The sequence below is a fragment of the Malus sylvestris genome, chromosome 7, assembly GCF_916048215.2.
Source record: "Malus sylvestris chromosome 7, drMalSylv7.2, whole genome shotgun sequence".
Lineage (NCBI taxonomy): Eukaryota > Viridiplantae > Streptophyta > Magnoliopsida > Rosales > Rosaceae > Malus > Malus sylvestris.
The window spans coordinates 23,194,419-23,213,932 of record NC_062266.1 but is presented as its reverse complement, the minus strand read 5'-3'; the positions used below and the strand labels follow the sequence as shown (position 1 = coordinate 23,213,932).

The window sequence follows — 19,514 nt, the reverse complement described above, 5'->3', positions numbered from 1 at the left end:
TGGATCCTCCGAATCCCCAAGAAAAGGATCCGGCCCTTCCTAAGGCTGTTGTTGCCTGGCTTTTTTGTTTTGCTTGCTGGGCTTTGCCCTCCTCTGTACCAAAAAAAATAAGAAAAAAGGAACCCTCGAGTACTAGGCTCCGTATTTTGGGAGTGTAAGCAATGCATGAGCTCCAGTTAACTCGTTAAAACGCGAAATGGGTCGAGTTAAGACACGAAACAAGTCGGATCCAACGAATGCAAAATTTTGTAAATGTGTAGATGTAATAAAATTGGAAACAGCGAACCAACATCACTATAGGGTTTTGCTTGCCAATCCAAAAACAATGAGAAAACCAAAATTGAAAAGATTTAGCAGGACATAAAGCTGATACAATCTTCTTAATAGTTGATTGTATAAGTCGATTGCTTGAGGCTCCAACCGGCAGAGATTAGACATGAGCAGTGCCCTGAGTGAATTTAGGATCCTCGCATCTGTAACTGCCATCAGGCCCGATTCCAAAACCCTTGGGATCGGCAAACACGTTCTCGAGCAGCTGGCTGCGAGGTGGAAGGGGGCTCTCATCTGCAAACTCAACGGCATCCTCAACCAACTCATCGATCTTCTTATGGATGGCCTTCAAGTCTTGTTCAGTCGCCAAATTGTTCTCAAGTAAGTATTTCTTGAGGGCAGTGATGGGGTCCCTGGCAGCGTAGTGTGCCTTCTCAGCTGCCAAATGGAACATAACATATCAGTTAATACACAGCTATAAACTCCGTCAATAACTAATTTTATAAGCTCGTTAGATATACTAAGAAATACGAAACTCCATATATGCTTCAACAATGACAGACACAGAACCATCTAGTTCATACTAGTGGTTTAAGTTCATAATCCAACAAGTAAACTATACCAGGATATTAGATATGAAAAGGCAAAAAACTAATCGCAGAAGAAACCATCCACTTCTTAGTGCATATAGCGGTTCAAGTCCATGATCGAACAAAACATATACGAATCAGGATTTTATAATCAAAAGTTAAATCCCAACATGTTGAATACAAGTACACATCTAAAGGACGAAAGACATAATTCAAACACTCACCCGGGTCACGAAGCTCATCAGGATCTGCCAATGAGTGTCCTCTGAACCTGTATGTTTCACATTCTACCAAAGTTGGCCCTTCTCCTCTCCTGGCCCTTCCAATCGCCTCCTTTGCCACCTCCCTCACCTTCAACACATCCATACCATCCACATGAACACCTGGCATACCAAATGCAGGCCCCTTCTTCCAAATTTCGGGATCAGAAGTAGCCCTCAAATGCGACATTCCAATGGCCCACAAATTGTTCTCCACAATGAAAATAATTGGCAATTTCCACAATGCTGCCATGTTCAAACACTCAAAGAACTGGCCGTTATTAGCAGTTCCATCTCCAAAAAATGCCAAAGTCACGTGATCACAGTCTGCCTGTTTCATCACTTCCCTCCTGTACTTAGAGGAGAATGCTGCACCTGTTGCCACTGGTATACCTTCACCAATAAATGCGAACCCACCAAGCACATTGTACTCTTTCGAAAACATGTGCATAGAACCACCTTGGCCTCGGCAACAACCAGTAGCCTTTCCAAAGAGCTCACTCATCACCTCACGAGCAGGGACACCCTTACTCAACGAGTGCACGTGATCACGGTATGTGCTCACCACAGAATCCTCCTTCTTTGTAAGCTTGATAAACCCAGTTGACACGGCTTCTTGGCCATTGTAAAGGTGAACGAACCCGAACATTTTGCCTCTGTAATACATCTGAGCACACATGTCCTCGAAAGAGCGACCCAATACCATGTCTTCATACAGCTCCAATCCTTCCTCTTTTGTTATTAGCTAAATGCACAAAAATTCAAAAACCATAGTCTTAGATGGGAATCATCTCATAAGAAAATGAAAATTTTCGAAAAACAAAGCTCAGATGTGTTCAAAAATTCAAAAACCATATAGTCTTAGACGGGAATCATCTCATAAGAAAATGAAAATTTTCAAAAAACAAAGCTCAGATGTGTTCTTCTACATCTCTTTAAAATTAATTGCATCGATTCGATGAAGTTGCATGACCTTGAAACATACTAGACAAGTCAAATTGGATTCAATCCATCCAGAAACAAAACTGAAAGCTATAAGCTTTGGATTGATCTGTTCTGGGTTTTCAATTTTTGGATCAAACAAAATTCGATCGTAAAGCTCAGCTACCCAGCACTAAAAACCCCAAGATTGATATAATTGAAAATCCATTTCTCTAATCCTTCAGTTGGATTACCATGCATGAGAAAAACAAAGCAAACCCAGAAAACCCAATCAAGCAATGAAATCCAGAACAAAAGCATTACCAGATTGGAGGAAGCCTGGACCTTCTTCTCCTTAACAGCTTCGGAGACGGCAACGACGGCGGATCGGCGGTGAGCACTGGAATGAGAGAGGGAAGCGGGTCGGAACTTGCGGGTAGATCCGAGAAAAGAGGATGCCTTGGGGGGGAGCAGGAGGGAGGGCTTGTCATTGGATCTGGGGCTGGCGGCGGCAGAATTGAGCTGGAGGGGCTGGGCCAAATTGGTGGCGGAGGTGAAGGACATGGCTGCTCCCTGTTTCCACTGCCTCCGTCTGTTTGGCAAGTGAGAAAATTTGAGAGAGAGAGAGAGAGAGAGAGAGAGAGGGAGGCGGAGAGAGAAAGGATGGGGGGAGATGGAATGGGGGATTGAGGGAGAGAAAGTATCAGAGGAGAAGAAGGGACGGAGGAAACAAAGGGAGGAGGCTTGGAAATAACCGCCGGATATAAAGAAGTGGGGAAGCCAACCAACAACTTAACCAACTATTACTACTTCTAGTCGGTGTTCTTCAATTTACTTGTTTTGGTTTTTGCAGCTTTCATAATTTGTGTGTTGCCTCGTAATCTCCGATGGACTTTCTGTCCACCCAGTGTCCGACTGTATTTTCTTGTGACAGTTGGGGTTCTCTCTCATTAACTACTGTGTCCATGTCCTTTTGGTGCAATGCACATGTTCAGTTTGGTTTAGCGGCACTCAATTTCAATATAACGGGAAAATGTTTTATGTTTGTGTATTTATTATCATATAAATAATAAGGGAGGAGAAATCAAATCTACATTCTCTGATGCAGAGATAAATGTTCTTAATCACTTAAGATATAAGTTGGAAGGTTTCCAATTCAATTTACAGGATATGAATGATGTGTATTTGAAATGATTTCGATACTAGATTGTGCTCTACTCATAGGTGTGATGACAACTTATCAAATGTACATAGAGTTTCTTTGTGTATGTTAAAGGGAAGATTGGGGATTAATCATTTTCTCCATAGAGACTCCCTCTTGAGCAATGCTTGACTCCTCAAGAAGACCCCCAAGCAATGCTTGAGCATTTTTGAGTTTTGTCGGGCAATGCACGTAGTATGATTAAAATTATGTAAGATAAAAAGGATAAAATATTAACACATCTACATTTTCTTAAGTATATATTTGTATAACATGAAGATCGATGATAATTACTCATTCAAGAAACTTATTCAGTTTAAGGGGGCTCAAAATGAAAAACGTTTCCTTTCTATTTAATTCCTTTTTAATTTTCTCCAAATAAAAAGTCATTCACATTATCTTAAATATAATGAACATTTATAAATCAACCCATTCGTGCGTATCAAAAGAGGTCAATGTTTATTATTCCAAGAACTTAAAAGACCAACTATTATGCATGCATTACATGCTAGGTGGAATGCCAATTTGTGTGATATATTATTAAAGATAGAATACAATTTTCTTTTGACTACTTTTTTATTTTACTAAATTTTAATATTTAATATTTATTACTTTGTATATATATATTTTTAAAATAAAATATTATCAATCTGGTTATATTCAAATTACATATTAAAATAACTCTTTCTTTTAAAGCCTCACCTAAAGATATCCTAGCATCCTCTAATCTCAAACATAAAAAATAAAAGGTCAAATCGGATAAATGATCTTTGTGGTCATAAGGTATTCGGAAGATAGCCCTTGCACTAAAAAAAACTCAGATTTAAACCCATGTGGTGTACTCCATTAGCAAATTTAGTCAAAAAGTGATTTTTCCGTTAACTATATGTTAATACATAGGTAAAATTGTGACGTGTGCACCTTCTTCTTCCTGCATCTCCCCTACGCAACCCTCAAACTCACTTCATGAAAGAGAAAAAGGAGAGACCATTTTCAGTTTTCCACAGAGCTACCACCGCAACCATGGCGGCCACCGTGTCTCTCCCTTTATTGCGTGAAGTGCGGAGGAGGAGGAGGAGGAGGAGGAGGAGGTCTCGCCGAAGTTCTCTCTCACTCGGGAACCATGGGTACCACTCAGACCCCTCCCCCCCCCCCTCTCTCTCTCTCTCTCTATGTGTATGTGTGTCACTGGTTTTGTATATGTGATAATATGCAGGCATCTCACGTGACTTGATGCACAAGCACCGTGCTATTGGAGGCAAGAAGAAGGCATGGAGGAAGAAAAGAAAGTAATGCTTTCTACCTTCAACCACATCTATCTCTCTCTGCTTTACTCTTTGATTGCTTGGTAATTTTCCTTCATTTTCTATTAGTTCCCCTTTGTAATATTTTTTAATTGATTTGTTATGTTGCAATTAGGCGACATATCTGTTATTAATCGTAAATTATTTTTGGGTTTTTCATTGTGAATAAAAGGTGAGGTCTCATCGTATCTTCTTTTTCTTGAACATGGTCTCTCCTTTTTCTCTTGCGCGAAGTGAGTTTAGGGGTTGCGTAGGGGAGATGCAAGAAGAAGAAGGTGCACATGTCAAAGTACAATTTTACCAGTATTAACATATAGTTAACAGAAAGATCAGTTTTAGATTAAATTTGCTAACGGAGTACACCACAGGGGTTTAAATCCGAGTTTTTTTAGCACATGGGTTATCTTCCGAATACCTTATGACCACATGGATCATTTATCCAATTTGGCCAAAATAAAAAGGAAAACTTCTCTATCCAATTTGATGTTCCTTTTTTCTCCCTTTCTCCTTCCCATTTTAAAACAAAAATAAAAATATTTCCACAATCAAAGTGTGTAACATATGCTAGTATATTTTACACAAAACAATTAGTTGTTAGGAAGAAGAGAAGCGATAAAAATTGAAGGTGCACCAAGGCAGATAAGCACAATCACTTTCAGTCACTGCTGTAATACGTCATATGAATCAAACTCATTGTATAAGTGAATAAGAATATCACTATACAAGCAATTATTTAATTATTTTCTTTAATAAGACTACATTATTTTGTGTTGTCAAATTGTTTCCGAGTTTATTAGTTGAATTGAAACCAAAACAATTAAAAAAGAATATAGTATGTCGTCATCCAAATCTTATGACCATGTGGACAAGGATGACTTCCAACGTGTCATTGGAAGAGATCTACAAAAGCAAAATCCATTTTCTAATTTCAAATATTCATATTTTATAAGTACATTTACACTGCAAACAAACAACAATGGGTCCATAGCTCAGTGGTAGAGCATTTGACTGCAGATCAAGAGGTCACCGGTTCGAACCCGGTTGGGCCCTTTTCCCTTTGTTTTTTTCACGTCAATATAAAGCTGGGCCCTTAAAATCCGCTCCAAGCCCATACCCGGATTCGGAGCACCCGCAAAGCCATATGTGGGTCCTCTTCTTCTCGTTGCAACTGCGAAAGCATTCGCTCCAGTTCCGATTTCAGCCACCCTGCCACTCTCTCACTAAACCAGGCGAGGTTTGCTTCTCTCCCCCTCTCTCTCTGATTCGTTGATTCTTCGTCCTTAGCCGATTGAGCTCTTTATCTTTCTCTCAATTTTGTTTGATTTATGATGAAAATCGTGGGTTAGCTTTAATTTTGTCTGAATTCTGCCTTGAATGGTTTTCATTTTTAGGGTTTATCAAGAAAATTTTCCCCAATTTAGAATTTAATTTGATCGTGGCATCCTTTAATCTTTCCAGTGTTTTTGAGTTGGGTTAATTTTAGATTGGCAGGTTAATCGATGCATTCAATTCTACATTGTTATCAGGGAGTTTTGGTTTCAAGTTTATATTTTTGCTCTAATTTGCTGCTTTTCCAAGCGTCATTGTTAATTTTTGTCCAGAATTTGATATTAGCAACCCAAATTCATTGGAGAAATATCCGGAAAGATTATTGTTCCAAGCACTTGAATTGGCCTGCATTTTTCAAGTATTTCTGCTACGAGCCTTACCCGTTTGGCTTATGTGGTATTGCTGTTTTTTGTCGTCAAATATTTAATTTCTTCAATTTCTTGTTGGTAGGATATTTGAAGAAACAAGTGAATCACAAAATGCTGCAACCCCAAATTGTTCAATCCCCAGCTAGGCTAGGCCTAGCAAACCCCACTTCGCCCTCTCTTCCGAACCCTACGCCTCCAAATGTCCCTTCACAGCCGCAACCCAATCTCTCCCCAACCCTTGTCTCCCTCCTCCCGCCGCTCCCTAGAGCCCAATCCCTTCTCGTCCAAATGGCCTCCCTTGCCTCTAAACTCTTCCAAGTCTCTCCCAATCGGTCACTCTGGCTCAACGCATTTCGGGGGTCCTTCCCGACTTTTCTTCCCAAACTCAGTCACTTCCCCCAACTGCGCTTGAATCTTCTCCTTCCTCCACCAAAGAGATGCTCTCCCAATTCACTGCCCTGCAAACCCAACTCTTTGAGGCTGAACTCCAAGAAATTCTTCATCTTCAGGATGCTAAGCTGAAAATTGCATGCGAAGTGAAGTCCAAGGATGCTGCACTTCTGTCCTTTTCCAAGAAACTCAGGGATGTTGAGCAGGTCCTTGATAATCTTGTTGATGATTACTCTGATTTTACCCGCCCCAAACGAACAAAACAGGAGGATGGTGCAGATGATGATTCTTTGTGCACCACTACGGTTTCATATCAATTGAATTTGTCAAATATACTGTCGTATGCCCACCGGATAAGCTACACAACCTTTGCACCTCCAGAATTTGGGGCTGGACAAGCTCCTCTTCGTGGGGCACTCCCACCTGCCCCACAGGACGAGCAAATGCGCGCTTCTCAGCTGTATGCTTTTGCAAATCTTGATGTGGGCTTACTAAAACAGTCGAGGGTGAAGGAGGAAACGATGCAGGCAATGTTGGAGCCCACGCCTCCTGAACCAACAAATCAACTTCCCAACCTGGGTGCACTCCAAGGTCTGCTTCCTCCCAACATCACAGTCCCATCAGGTTGGAAGCGGGGGGTGCCTGTGGAATTGCCAACCGAATTTCCTGTGCCCCCGCCCGGATGGAAGCCTGGGGACCCTGTGCCTCTTCCCGTTCCTAGGGTCGAGGACCAACAATTACGGCCTAATGCTCATCCAGCAGTACATAAACCACCAGCAACGATACAGGTCCAGCATGTTGAGCTGGATATTCTGGATCCAGACGACGATAGTGATTATAGCACTGAAGATGGAAGCTCTGACGACGATGAGTAACAGCGAGCTACTACTGCGACGCTGGAGTTTTACAGGAATCCTTTACCGTCGCATGAAGCCGCTTGGATAGCAAATTTGTTTCAAGTTGCTAAATTTTGGTGTTTAAGCTTTAAAACTCAAATAGCAAACTTGTTAGTCGCGTGAAGCAGATTGCAACATGAATAATTACTTAGAGCACAAGTGATGTACTTTGTCGGAGCATGTTTACTTACAGAGAACACGAATCGGAATATTAGTAACCTTGTTTACTACAAAATGTTAGCAACCTTTATAAAAAAAAAAAAAAAAAATGTGCAAAATTTATACCACTTTACAAATTAAGTAATTACAAGTTTACGAAGGTTTCAAATACAGACACAAAATTGACACGGAAAGAATAACACAAGAAAAAAATAGGTCGGGTCGGGGGTAAAAAAACTCTACTTTACAACATCTGCAGAATTTCCAACTCTAGTATTGTTGTTAGTTGTGTACATGACAATAACGTCATCGCTTGCTGGTCTTCTCCTTGCCTGCAAAGTGTATCGACGCGTTACAAGTTAGAATTGGACACATTCACAAATTTAACAACTCTTACATAAGGCTAACGACGTACGTACCATTACCAAAGATGTTTGATTTTAAGGGTAACCGGAGAGACGACCCCCTTACTTTTAGGTCCCTGAGTTGCTTGGTTTTACTTTGTTGCCCTACTCTCGAAAGATCAGTGCTGCTTTCCGCCGGTGAAAGAACAGTTCCTTTCTGAACCTTCTCATGATATACAGCCGGAGGTGCGAGCCTTAGTTGAGGCATGTTTTCAATCTCGACTAATCCTCGGTCTCTTTGCAAATTGGTCAAGATATCAAACTGTAGCATCCCGGTTCAGCTTTTCATTAGTTTGCAATGTAAGAACGGTGATCATAACAACAATGATAAAACAATCACTACAAGGACAACAATAATAAGATATTGCCATACCCGTGATATTTGCTGAAGCCCGTACGTATTCTCTGATGCACTGCTTTCGTGTGGGTGGGAAGTTGTTCCGTGTGTTTGTTGGGTTCTTGACAAAAACTCCTTCACCAAACTCTTCTCTGGAAGGACCGATTTGCTTCTAGACCTCTGAGACTTCTTCTTAGGCATACAAACAGGGCATCCAGAGGATGAGCTACTACTTGATGCGCCATTCTCTAAAGCTTCACATTGAAGATGCGTTGCATGACCGCAATTGAAAATGCGAATGTAGCTAGAAGAGTTCTTGTCAAGAAGACAATCACATAAACAACATATTTGACTCCGAGGGGCATACCCATGGGAGGCCCCTTTCTTGAGTATGCTCATAGTGTAGAATGTATCATCTTCTATCAGGGACTTGGCAGTATCCTACATACCAGAGTAAACAATTTCAACGCAATTGCAGAGAACAAAGAGGAAGAAGTATATTGGACGTTTTAACAACACGATTCCCTTAAACAAGTTAAATGAGAATACATCATGCAACATGACTAGCATAAAAGAGATAAAGAGATGGTATACCAGAATTCTTCTTTCGAAGCCATATGTGCTAAGCATCCCCAAAATTGTGAATTTAAAATCACCAAATTCTTGGTTGCCATTATCAGAGAGGAGTTTGGACATGATAGTCGGAAGGCGAACATATCCTATCATGCCCTCAACAATCTCCTTGATGAACCGAGAGAACAGCTTTCTTAAGATATGAAAGCCTTTATGGAGCTTTGAGATTCTCCACTTGATTATAAAAGCCATCTCATCCTCTTCTGAGTCCAACGACTTGGCCACCGTCGTTTTAACATCTTCTCCTTTAGATACCGTTCCAGCATCAAATGAATCTGTTAAAGGCTCACAAAACCTGTATTGAAATTTGGAGGATGATTAGTCTTCAGCAAATCCATGAACTTGTACTTTTAGAATACAACAAAATTTCTTCACAAATAATGAAGAGCATGGCAGCTCATTTAAGGGACAATGGAACAAGAATCACTCTATTATTATTATTATTATTTTTCTTTTAAAACTAGTGTATGTCTTTGACCCAACTAATCACTATACCCCGTCTGACCCCACAACATTGGGGAGCGAGAAACTCTAGCATTTGCTAGGTGAGTAGCATGGGAGAGAGTTGAACCCCAGACCACTTGGGAGCAAACCAAGGACCTGACCGCTAGACCAACAAGGAATCCTGGGAAGACAAAAGGCTGAAACCTAGGACTGTAATAGCCAGATACTCATGCTCGTGGAAAACTCGGTAAGAAAAAATTGGCTTTGGACTTACGAGTCAAGTAATCTAAACCAGAGCGCCTCTGATTCATCAGGATTTAAGCGATGGGTGTTCCTTTGGCACAGCCCAATACAGGCATGCAAAATGCTGTTAATGTCGTTCACCTGTAAGAGATAAATTACAAATAATAAATAACAGTCCAGTGAATCTGTAGTAACATACAAACAAAAATCTACTCAAATGCTATGGCTAAAATAAATATGATATGTACGGACCTCTTCCAATTTTAAAGCATTGCTGAAATGCTCAGTACGAGCAGAATTACTTGACGCCAGACTTGCCACAGCAGTATCAAGCTTCATAAATTTGTCACTGAGGGTGGAAAGTGTCAGTAAAAGAGCACTGCCGACATCACCAACCCTTTCCAACAAGAAAGAAGCAGCATCTGTTATCCCATATTTCTGGCACAGGCGTAAACAGTGTTCCACGCGATAGCTATCGAATGTCTCTAAGAATTTGAGAACTGAATTGCGCTCGTACTGACATAACAGCTGAAAAGTGAAAATGAAACATTAAGAGGGCAACAACTAAGACAAGCTTTATGGTACAGAAACCAGGTGGCAATGAAACACAATCACTCAACTCTTTCAAGCCCCGTATTTAAAATTTGGTCAAAATGAATATACTGACCTAATAAGAACATTATCATACAACAACAACAACAACAAAGCCTTTTCCCACTAAGTGGGGTCGGCTAAGAACATTATCATAGAAGGAAGAAATTCAACTGAACACCTAATTATTAAAAATGCTCACCTCCAGATAAAGTTCAATCATATCATCAGTCACATTAACAGGATTACTACGCAAAAGCTTTGGGAAATCGGAGATCCTTTCCAGATACGCCTCAACTGCTTTCGATTGATCCTTAACCCTCACAAGATCATCTTTTCTTAAACTTGAGAAGTCGAGCGTGCCGGATAAGTGGACCTCAATCACTGTTTTTAAGTAAAGGAACAGACTTTTTGGATGGGAACGAAGTTTAGAGAGGATATGAGAACCTTCTTCAATAGTAAAATGATCGATAACCAAGAAGAATGTGCCCTCTCTGCATTGGATAAATTTTTTTTTTTTTTTTTTTTTGAGGTGAATAATCAATAAGGAAGCTTTCACTGGAGAAGACAATCTACAAATGACTTAACATGTGACAAAGAAAAGATTCAAGATAACTAAGAGATAACCTGTTTAAGTAAAAAAGCTCTGGAATTCGAGAAATAATTTCTGATCGAAAAGCAGCGCATTCCTTGTCAGTCAGCTGTAATAATGTTTTGTTGATAAAGGAGAAGGCATGAATGGGTTCTTCTACATCTTTCATGTAGCAATCCAGAGCAGCAAGATACTGATGTCTGCTAGTATGAATTAGGCCACAAACCTAAATGTCGCCAAGAGACCTTGTAGTGAGCAATCTTAAACTGAATGAATTATGAGACAACATCGTATGGTATTGGTAAATATACCTGGTAAAATTGCGCTTTCTCGCATAGCTGTAACACATAAGATGAATCCCAATCGGTCTCAGGCACTACCTCAAGAAGTCCCAGAACCTGCTTTTCTCTTCTTTTTGAAGTTATGCTATCTCTGGAAACACATGGTGGAAAGTTATTATCTGAGGTCAAATACTCCAAAATCTGAGACAATACACTTTTCGAGACAGTGGCTCTTCCACATGCAACATAGTATGCAATAAACTCAAATAGATGATCTATGTCTTTCTTTGAAGGCCACACTACTACTGATCCAGTGTCATCATTGCTAGGAGATCCATCTGTTTGAGAACTGTCCTTACTAATAATGCGAATAAGAGTATCTACTGTGTTCTGAACCATTGAATTTTTATTTTGAGCCATTAAATTGTTCCCATCCTGCATATCTGAATCATGAGAAGAAAGGTCAGATTTTGAGATTTCATCTTCCACGAAAGCACATCTCAGAACGTCCAAAGTAGCTTCAGTATCTAGCTCTAACAGAAGATACAGGTTAATATATTCTCCTCCTGGCATTACACTTGAGACTGATCTTGAATTAGGGGCATCAGAACCCTCCAACAAAAATTGCAGAAGTTCTGTTCTCAGAGATGGCAAGCGTGAGGGGGGAATTGTTCCCTGTCCTGCAACCACAGATAATAAGTGCAAACTTTGTTGATCAGATTAGTTCATGTTAAATGCAGCAATAAATGAAGCTATACAAGTGAGTCAAACATGTATTCAAGTACAAAATAATGCTAGTTTTCCTTTGATTGCTTCATACTTATTCGGTAAGATTACTCTCTCTTTTTCGATGAATTACTTATTATTTCAAGATCACAAATCCATTTCTAGTTACAGATACGATTATCACACAGAGGGATATACTCCTGTGATATTCCAATTGAACAACTCCAATAAGTGTAAGTCCGTACCTGGTGGAAAAGCAAGGCCTGAAAAGCAGTACTTTAAATAAACCAGCATCCTGTAACTGTAAACAAGAAAAAAAAATACAATAAGACCACTTGAAAGGCTCAAACAAAAACTAACAACATACAACCATAAAGTAACATGAAAAAAATGCTATACAACTGATTATATGCTTTCAGTAAGATAATAATAATAAAGGGTAAAGACAGCACAAAATGAAAGGAGAAGCAACTAAAGGAGCACGATAAACTACATATTGACCATTTAAACTCAACTAGAACACACAAAGGACTCATTATCAAGATAAACATACCCAAGGGCAGTAGCACCTTCTCTTTGACTATTTCGCAAGACCACCAAAAGCTCCTCTAAGGGTGACCTGAAATCATCCAATCCTTTATTGAAGAGATACACCAGAGCACTATACAGCCCGTGCTCCCTGCATAACCTAACAACCTACAATACATAACAAATTATCTGCATGTCCAGGTGAAAAATATGACAGACAAATACAGCAACATGAAAAATTATAAGCAACAATCTGAGAGGCACAGACCTGATTGAAATCCAAGGACGAAATATCCATGTGAAGGACACATTGTTCAACGCGCTGTAACCACCCTGTGCGGCTGTAGTGCTCTACCAGTGCTTGCATAATCTTAGGAAAAGGGCAAATGAAATAACATTATTATGTATAACATACCTGCCAATACAGCCAAAATACTTGAACAGTATGCATTACCTCAGGTGGAAGAGAACCAAGCATGTCCTTCAATATATAAGGCTCCAACAGCTCCAAAAATGTGTCTAACAACATTTATAAAGAACATTTGATTGGTAACATGCAATGATGGAGGAAAATGATATATGCATGTTGTTGTACTTTTATGCGCAAATAGAAGCAAATTCTAACAAAATACCAAATATCAACGTCGTACACGAAATTGAAGAAACAAACAATCTCAAAATAAGAACACAAGATATTAACGTGGTTCGGCGTAAAGCCTACATCCACAGGTGAAGCACAGCGAGGAATTTCACCAAACAAACGGAGATTACAAAAGAGTGTTCAACTCTCATAACCCAAATCCCACAAATTACAAACCCTAAACCAAATGAGTAGAGAACTTGAACAAACAGAGAAGATTCTCCCAAATTGGTCTGTAACCCTCAAACCCACAAATTGACTCTCACCAAATCGCAAAACGAATGAGCCATGAAATTGTCACATGGTCATGACTCCAAAGGGTGACCTCCACCCATAACAAAAGAGAAAAACTCTCTAAACTAATGGTGACAGCACACAAAATAAACTAACCCTAAGGTCCTATTTATAATGCATAGGACTTAGGTTACAATGAGAATCCTAATCCTAATTGGAAGTAAATCTAAAACCTAATCAAATAGGTAATTAGGAAAATTTCTCCACCAGCAAGGAATCCAACCAAAAAAGTCAAATCAAAGCCCAAATAGGACACCAAAACAAAATAGGTAACACAAACCTAATTTCTGCATTATCCTAATTTTGTGCCGTAAATCACAACACATGTAGCTACAAGCTATTGAACGATGCACATACTTAGAGCAAAGGCTGCAAAACTGCAGCCGAGACAAGCTAAAAAAAGATACACCGTACTTAGAACTTAATTGCCATGTTCTATCATATGTCAAAGTACTAATCCAGTCACTGTCACATCATGATGAAAGTTGGAAAGTATGGTTCTGAGTACTTTCAATATTTATTTTAAAATAAGAAATATTTCAAGCCCATAATACAGGACATCAACTGTTCACTTAATCCCCTTTCAAAAGAAGAAAATATGTTATTCACTCCAGATTGAGCATGACACTTTACGGTAAGATAATATGAGATGGCAAGTGTATTTTGTCTCGTTGATGTGACACAGTTGGACATTACAAAAAGCCATTCTAACTCAACCGTGCATGGATGGTAAAATGGACTTTCCCTCTATATAAGCATATGAAAACCAAAGGATGTTTCCCTTTTTGTTTCATTTCAATAGAGTAAAATGTAATCCAGATATCCAAACTTCAGCTTAAAGTTGATGAAGTTTACAAAAAACCATAAATGCAAAAAAAAAACTGAAATGAGAATACCTCTCTGTTGAACAGCTACGAACTTGGAGAATATTTCATCAAAAAGTATGTCAGTCCTTTTGATATGGACACAGAATTCAACTGCAACTCCACCAACACGGGTGTATTGCTCTTTTATTTCAGAGTGCATAGAACTGCTTTTGCTGTTTATGTCATCAGCTTGATCCCTTTTTCCAATTTGGTTGCAGAACGCTACTGAGATATATGAAAATACTTCCTCTACATATGACAATAGCAACTCAACCAGGTAGGACATTATGGTCTCCTGTACAGCAACCAGAGTTCTAGGAAGGTCAACAACACCATGAGCTTGACCATCATAAATTGTCATTGCCATGTTCAAGGCACCCATCCAATCACCTGCTCCCCGTAAAACCTGAATTCGTTCTTTCCATGGGAGAAGTCGGGAAACAATAAGATGCATCGGTCCGAGTACATATACTGAAGCTCCTCTTACAGCTACACAATTGTGATAAGCTTTTTCAGGATTTCCAAATATATTAATGAAGTGAGTATGATAAGCAATGAGATCATCGCCTCCAAAACCATCAACAGAAAAACTTGTTTGGTGAATCACAGTTCCATCCTTCGCAAACAAACAAAGTTGTCCGGTCACCGTGAGAACCACCAGCATCTGAAGCCACAAAACTTCAAATTAAGCTCATTCTTAAGTGATGTAAACTTGAACCATGTACAGAACTCTTCATAGGCAGAATAACATAAATTTCTTTGGTTAAAAGAATAAACATAAATTCAGCACGACAGAAAACAAATAAACAGGTGCATACCTGATCATCTAGCCAAGCCACACCTATGGCTGCACTTTCAAGAGACCATTTCCCATATACTTTCAGCTCTGATTTGACCAACTTTGCCACCAGAACTTTTCGATCCCAAGCAAGTGCAAGTAACGAAACTCTTTCAACTGCTTCAGCAGGCATATTTTCTACCAAAAATGAAGAACCTCATCTTAGGAAACCATCAACAGGAAACTTAACAAAGAAAGTCAATCCTTACCGCTACTAGCAGGTGAACTGTGTGATTGTATTGTACATTTCCAAGCAGTACAAGGCATAGAACCCTCCCGAACCCCATCTGGTTTGGAAAGTCGTGCATACACTTCCAAAGTGGGAGTTAGTCTTACCTACAACAAAGACACATGGCATTTAGCACACTGAAAAAAAATAAACTTTTTATAAATAGGTAATCATCAAATCCCAAACCAAAAGGTACATGGAATTCACGCTATCATCTGAGGGCTTCATACCACCAGAACAGTGTGATGGGTGACAAACACGACCACACCTTCTTCGACCAAAGAAGATCCCTCATTGAAGAGTTTCCAACCTGCATCTCCACCAACCACACCCCCCATCATACCACCAATACTGCTGCCTGAAACCGCCCCACTTCCCTGAGAAGACAGTGAAGCCCCTCCACAGAATTCATCAAACAGGAGTGGTGAAGCTGACAGCACTGTGCCTGTATTTTGTCCATCAAGAAGGCACTGTTCCAATCAACATGCACAAGATCATCAAGTTTGATAGAATTACATTGTAAAAGATCACAGATTCACACATCAACCGCAAAGCAAGCATTTTTAAACATAATGCCAACAATGAAATTTTTTTACCTGTGTTTTAATCGAGAACCTATTAAGAAGGGGAACCACTGAGGAAGAATGTAATAATACCAGACCCTTACTATCACCGGTAACTGCCTTAAATTGACGTGTAACCTGAGAATCCTGCCCCAAAAACAACGTATGTACAACTGGAGCTGTATGTTCTCCGGTAATTATTTTGGCAGCCGATGCCCTCTGCACGTCCCAAACTGTAATGTGACCATCAGCATAACCAGCTAAGAGCAAGTCCCCTTGCTGATTGAAGCACATAGAAGTTACAGCAGCATAAGACCGTTCTCCTTGCAACCCAAGAATTAGCATCTGGTACGTATATAGCATAGTTTGTTAACATGAATTCCCTATATCTATATCATTGGAAGTTAAAAGTAAGTAAAGGAATGAAAGCTAACCTTTGCATCCATGCTATCAGCAGTATGAGCAGAGTACTTGCTAGGAATAACAAGAATAGACCCTCTTCCCATTCCTATTGCAATGTAATTATTGTGAACCGCCAAGACTTGCGGTGAGCCATGATCACGCCTTAACGCCGGAGATGAAAGGGTCCGAGTAATGGGATTGTTAGCATCAACATTGAAGTATCCTAATGTGGTGGAGCCTCTCCGAACACCCTCAAGCCTCATGGGTTGAGCAGCGGCACCCTCTTCCCAATGCAAAGCATTAGAAGCTTGCTTCTTCTCTAGCTCTTCAGCGATTTCAAGTGGCTTGCGCAACTTCTTTTCATATTTTTTACTAATCCTCCTGCTCTCTAATTCCCCAATTCTCTCCTCCACGAGTTGAGTGATTGAACTTCCCAATTCATCGTCATCACCAATATCGCTATCGTTACCAATATCGCCTTTGTTATCCTCGGACTCCTTACCACCACCATCATCACCATCATCCTTGCCACCACCGCCACCATCATTATCCTCGCTATCACTCTCTTTCGAACAAGGACTGTTATCATCTAAGTCTCGAATATCTTGTTTATATTCCTCTACGACCTCAACATTCTTACTAAATTCCGTATCTTTAACATCATTTGCGTCTAAATTTGTCAAATTCTCATCAAAACTACTTACATTCTTCTCTTCTTCCACAGCATTACCAGCACTCGCCTCATCAACTTGAGATCGATCAACTCGAAAAGTCTGCTCTAACTTGCTTTCGCTCTCCAAAACCCCGCCTTCTCTCAACAATTCACCCCCAAAATCCACTTGTAATTCATTTGAATTTGTCCTAAGCACTTCCGAACGAATTGCAGTCGTATCACCAGTAGAATTGGAACTCACCTCGGATTTTTCATCCAGTTCTGAACCTTCAAGAACCTTCTGGATAACTCCGCTCACGGCGCTCCTCCTCGACTTGATTGCCGCGGCGTGCGGCGTTGGCATCGACCTTGAGGCCGCCGCAGCCGCAGCCAGGGCCGCCCCGGGCTTCGCATTCGTTCTCATGCCTCCGAGCAACCATGGAGACGGCTTCGGAACCCTCCCGGCCGGATCCTCCGATAAATCCACGGACTTGACCCGACTGTACAGATTGGACCTCGGCCGGACCACCCTTTCATCCTCGGACTTAACGACGGGGACCGATACGGCGTCGTTGGGAGGTTCCGGTGGTTTGGGATCGGAATTGAGGCGGTAGATAGTGGAGGAGGGCGGGGACGATGAGGCGGACGAATCGGTGTCGTTGAGAATTTCGTCAATCGTGCGGTGGGGGACGGAGCTAAGGTCGTCGTCGTCGTCTTCGTCGGAGAGGGAGAGGTGCGAATTGAGGAACGAGTCAAGGTCGAGTTCCATGGCGAGTTGCGGTTCGAAGCGAGTGAGCTTCTTGGTCATGCTGGTGCAGCCCAAGACGCCGCTGCTGCTGCTACTGCGACGTCGTATTGGTCATCTTCTTCTTTGTCATGACTGGTAAGTCTCTGGGAGTTTGTTTCCTTCCCACGTCATGTCGTTTGTTCTAATGAAATTGGGAAGTGAGTAAAACGGTCTGTCGTCTGATTGCGAAAAGGCGCGGCAGCTGCCTTGCGGTTGCCGGCACGCGTCACTTCGGTAGCGATGCGCAGTTATTGTCTTGGGTTGGCTTAAAGCCAGATAGAATTGACAATAACCACAGGAGTTGATTTGGGACCTGTGGTCGTTTTTTTTTTTTTTTTTTTTTTTTTTTAATGTTTTGGCAGGATTACAAAATGTGAAAATTCTAAAATATCACCATGTTGATGAATGAATAAGATTTAAATTTTAAATTATTTTTGTCTACTTTGTAATATTTTGATGTACTTAGGCTCCATCTTAAGGTTTAAAATCTACAATTCCTCTTTTATTTTCCTCCAATCAATTCCAATCCAAGTTTTAATTTGGACCGAAAACCTGAAATCTAAACAAAAAAACAAATTTAGGCCAAAATTAGGCTTCCTCCAACCTTGAGCTAAAACTTAAATTTCCCCTCCCCCCCCAAAAAAAACTCAACCCAACTCAACCCAAGTGCTAAACAAAACCTAAAACTCAACAGATGACCATATACCTACCCGTTTTTAGGCCAGAAATCATTGTGGGCCCCAGCTGGTGTTAGTGAACCACGGGCTGTGAAGCCCAGACGCCAAACCAACTCGCCCAGTGGGACCCCACCCACGTGGGCATGTCCCCCGGCTGTCAGGCCATGTCGGTAGCCCAACGGCTACTTTTTCAATCCAACGGCTGGTTTTAAATGAGTCGTTGGTTAATCCAATGGTCCACGTTCAAATATTTTTTTTGTTTTATATTTATATATTAATTGAATCCAACGGTTTAGATCAAATATAATCAAATCTAATGGTAAAAAAAGATCTAACGTCCCAAATTTAAATCCAAAGGCTAAAATAATTAAAAAAATTATTTAACTCAAAATTCATCCAAAAACTCTATAAACACCTATGTATTTGTTCAAACGTCCACACAATACTCACTTTTCTCCTACAATTCTTCCAATTTTTCTTTCTACATTTCTTCTCATTTCCAAAATTTTGAAGATGGCAAAAGAGCATGTTAAAGGTCATAATTGGACCTTTGAGGAAGATATTGTCTTATGTTTGGCATGGATTTCCATTAGCGAAGATGGTGTCGTCGGCATGAATCCAAATAAAAATGTTTTGTGGGGTAAAATCACTGATAAGTTCCATGAAAACTCCAACGCCGGCCAAAGGGAAGGTGGTGGTGTTTATGATCGGTGGAAGGTTATCAACAAAGCATGCACTTTGTGGAAGGAAAGCTTGGAGAGAGCCACAGTTGACATTCCTAATGGAAGGAGCTTCTCATAAATTGTAACTTTCTTTGTTGATATTTTATTTGTCATGCACATAATAGTATTTTTCAACTAATTGTTTTTACGTATTTGATGCATAGGGTGACAACACAATGACAATTTACAAGACAAGAACTACACCAAAAAATCAATCTTTTAAGTTGCATCATGCTTGGAACGTGGGGAATCGATGTGGACCAACAATGGGGAAGATTATTTCATAGTGAAGCCCCGTCCTAAATGATGTCAATGAAGGTGTGAATGAAGGTGTCAATGAAGGTGTCGAACAAATGACCCCAACTTCTTCTTTACAA

General features: G+C 40.3%; 2 protein-coding genes, 1 non-coding gene and 1 pseudogene across 3 annotated transcripts; 2 read left to right on the top strand and 2 right to left on the bottom strand.

Moving 5' to 3' along the window:
- Positions 1–244: 244 nt before the first annotated feature.
- LOC126629813 (pyruvate dehydrogenase E1 component subunit alpha-3, chloroplastic) lies at positions 245–2,959 on the bottom strand. Its single transcript, XM_050299953.1, has 3 exons — positions 2,366–2,959; positions 1,085–1,865; positions 245–708 (listed from the first exon to the last, which is right to left on the bottom strand). The coding sequence occupies exons 1-3, from the start codon at positions 2,603–2,605 to the stop codon at positions 431–433; spliced, it is 1,299 nt and encodes a 432-aa protein (XP_050155910.1). The 5' UTR covers positions 2,606–2,959; the 3' UTR covers positions 245–430.
- A 2,565-nt stretch (positions 2,960–5,524) lies between these two features.
- On the top strand, positions 5,525–5,596 carry TRNAC-GCA (transfer RNA cysteine (anticodon GCA)). Its single transcript has one exon. It is a non-coding gene; the product is annotated as a tRNA-Cys (tRNA).
- A 114-nt stretch (positions 5,597–5,710) lies between these two features.
- LOC126629812 (mediator of RNA polymerase II transcription subunit 4-like) lies at positions 5,711–7,764 on the top strand (annotated as a pseudogene).
- A 26-nt stretch (positions 7,765–7,790) lies between these two features.
- Positions 7,791–17,914, bottom strand: LOC126629811 (uncharacterized). The gene is made up of 19 exons (XM_050299951.1): positions 16,332–17,914; positions 15,931–16,242; positions 15,565–15,804; positions 15,315–15,441; positions 15,086–15,243; positions 14,298–14,931; positions 12,922–12,986; positions 12,736–12,837; positions 12,493–12,635; positions 12,185–12,240; positions 11,244–11,893; positions 10,968–11,158; positions 10,543–10,834; positions 10,002–10,277; positions 9,781–9,890; positions 9,024–9,357; positions 8,466–8,870; positions 8,108–8,354; positions 7,791–8,020 (listed from the first exon to the last, which is right to left on the bottom strand). Exons 1-19 carry the CDS (start codon positions 17,757–17,759, stop codon positions 7,995–7,997), a joined length of 5,796 nt encoding a protein of 1,931 aa, XP_050155908.1. The 5' UTR covers positions 17,760–17,914; the 3' UTR covers positions 7,791–7,994.
- Between the last annotated feature and the right edge of the window lie 1,600 nt (positions 17,915–19,514).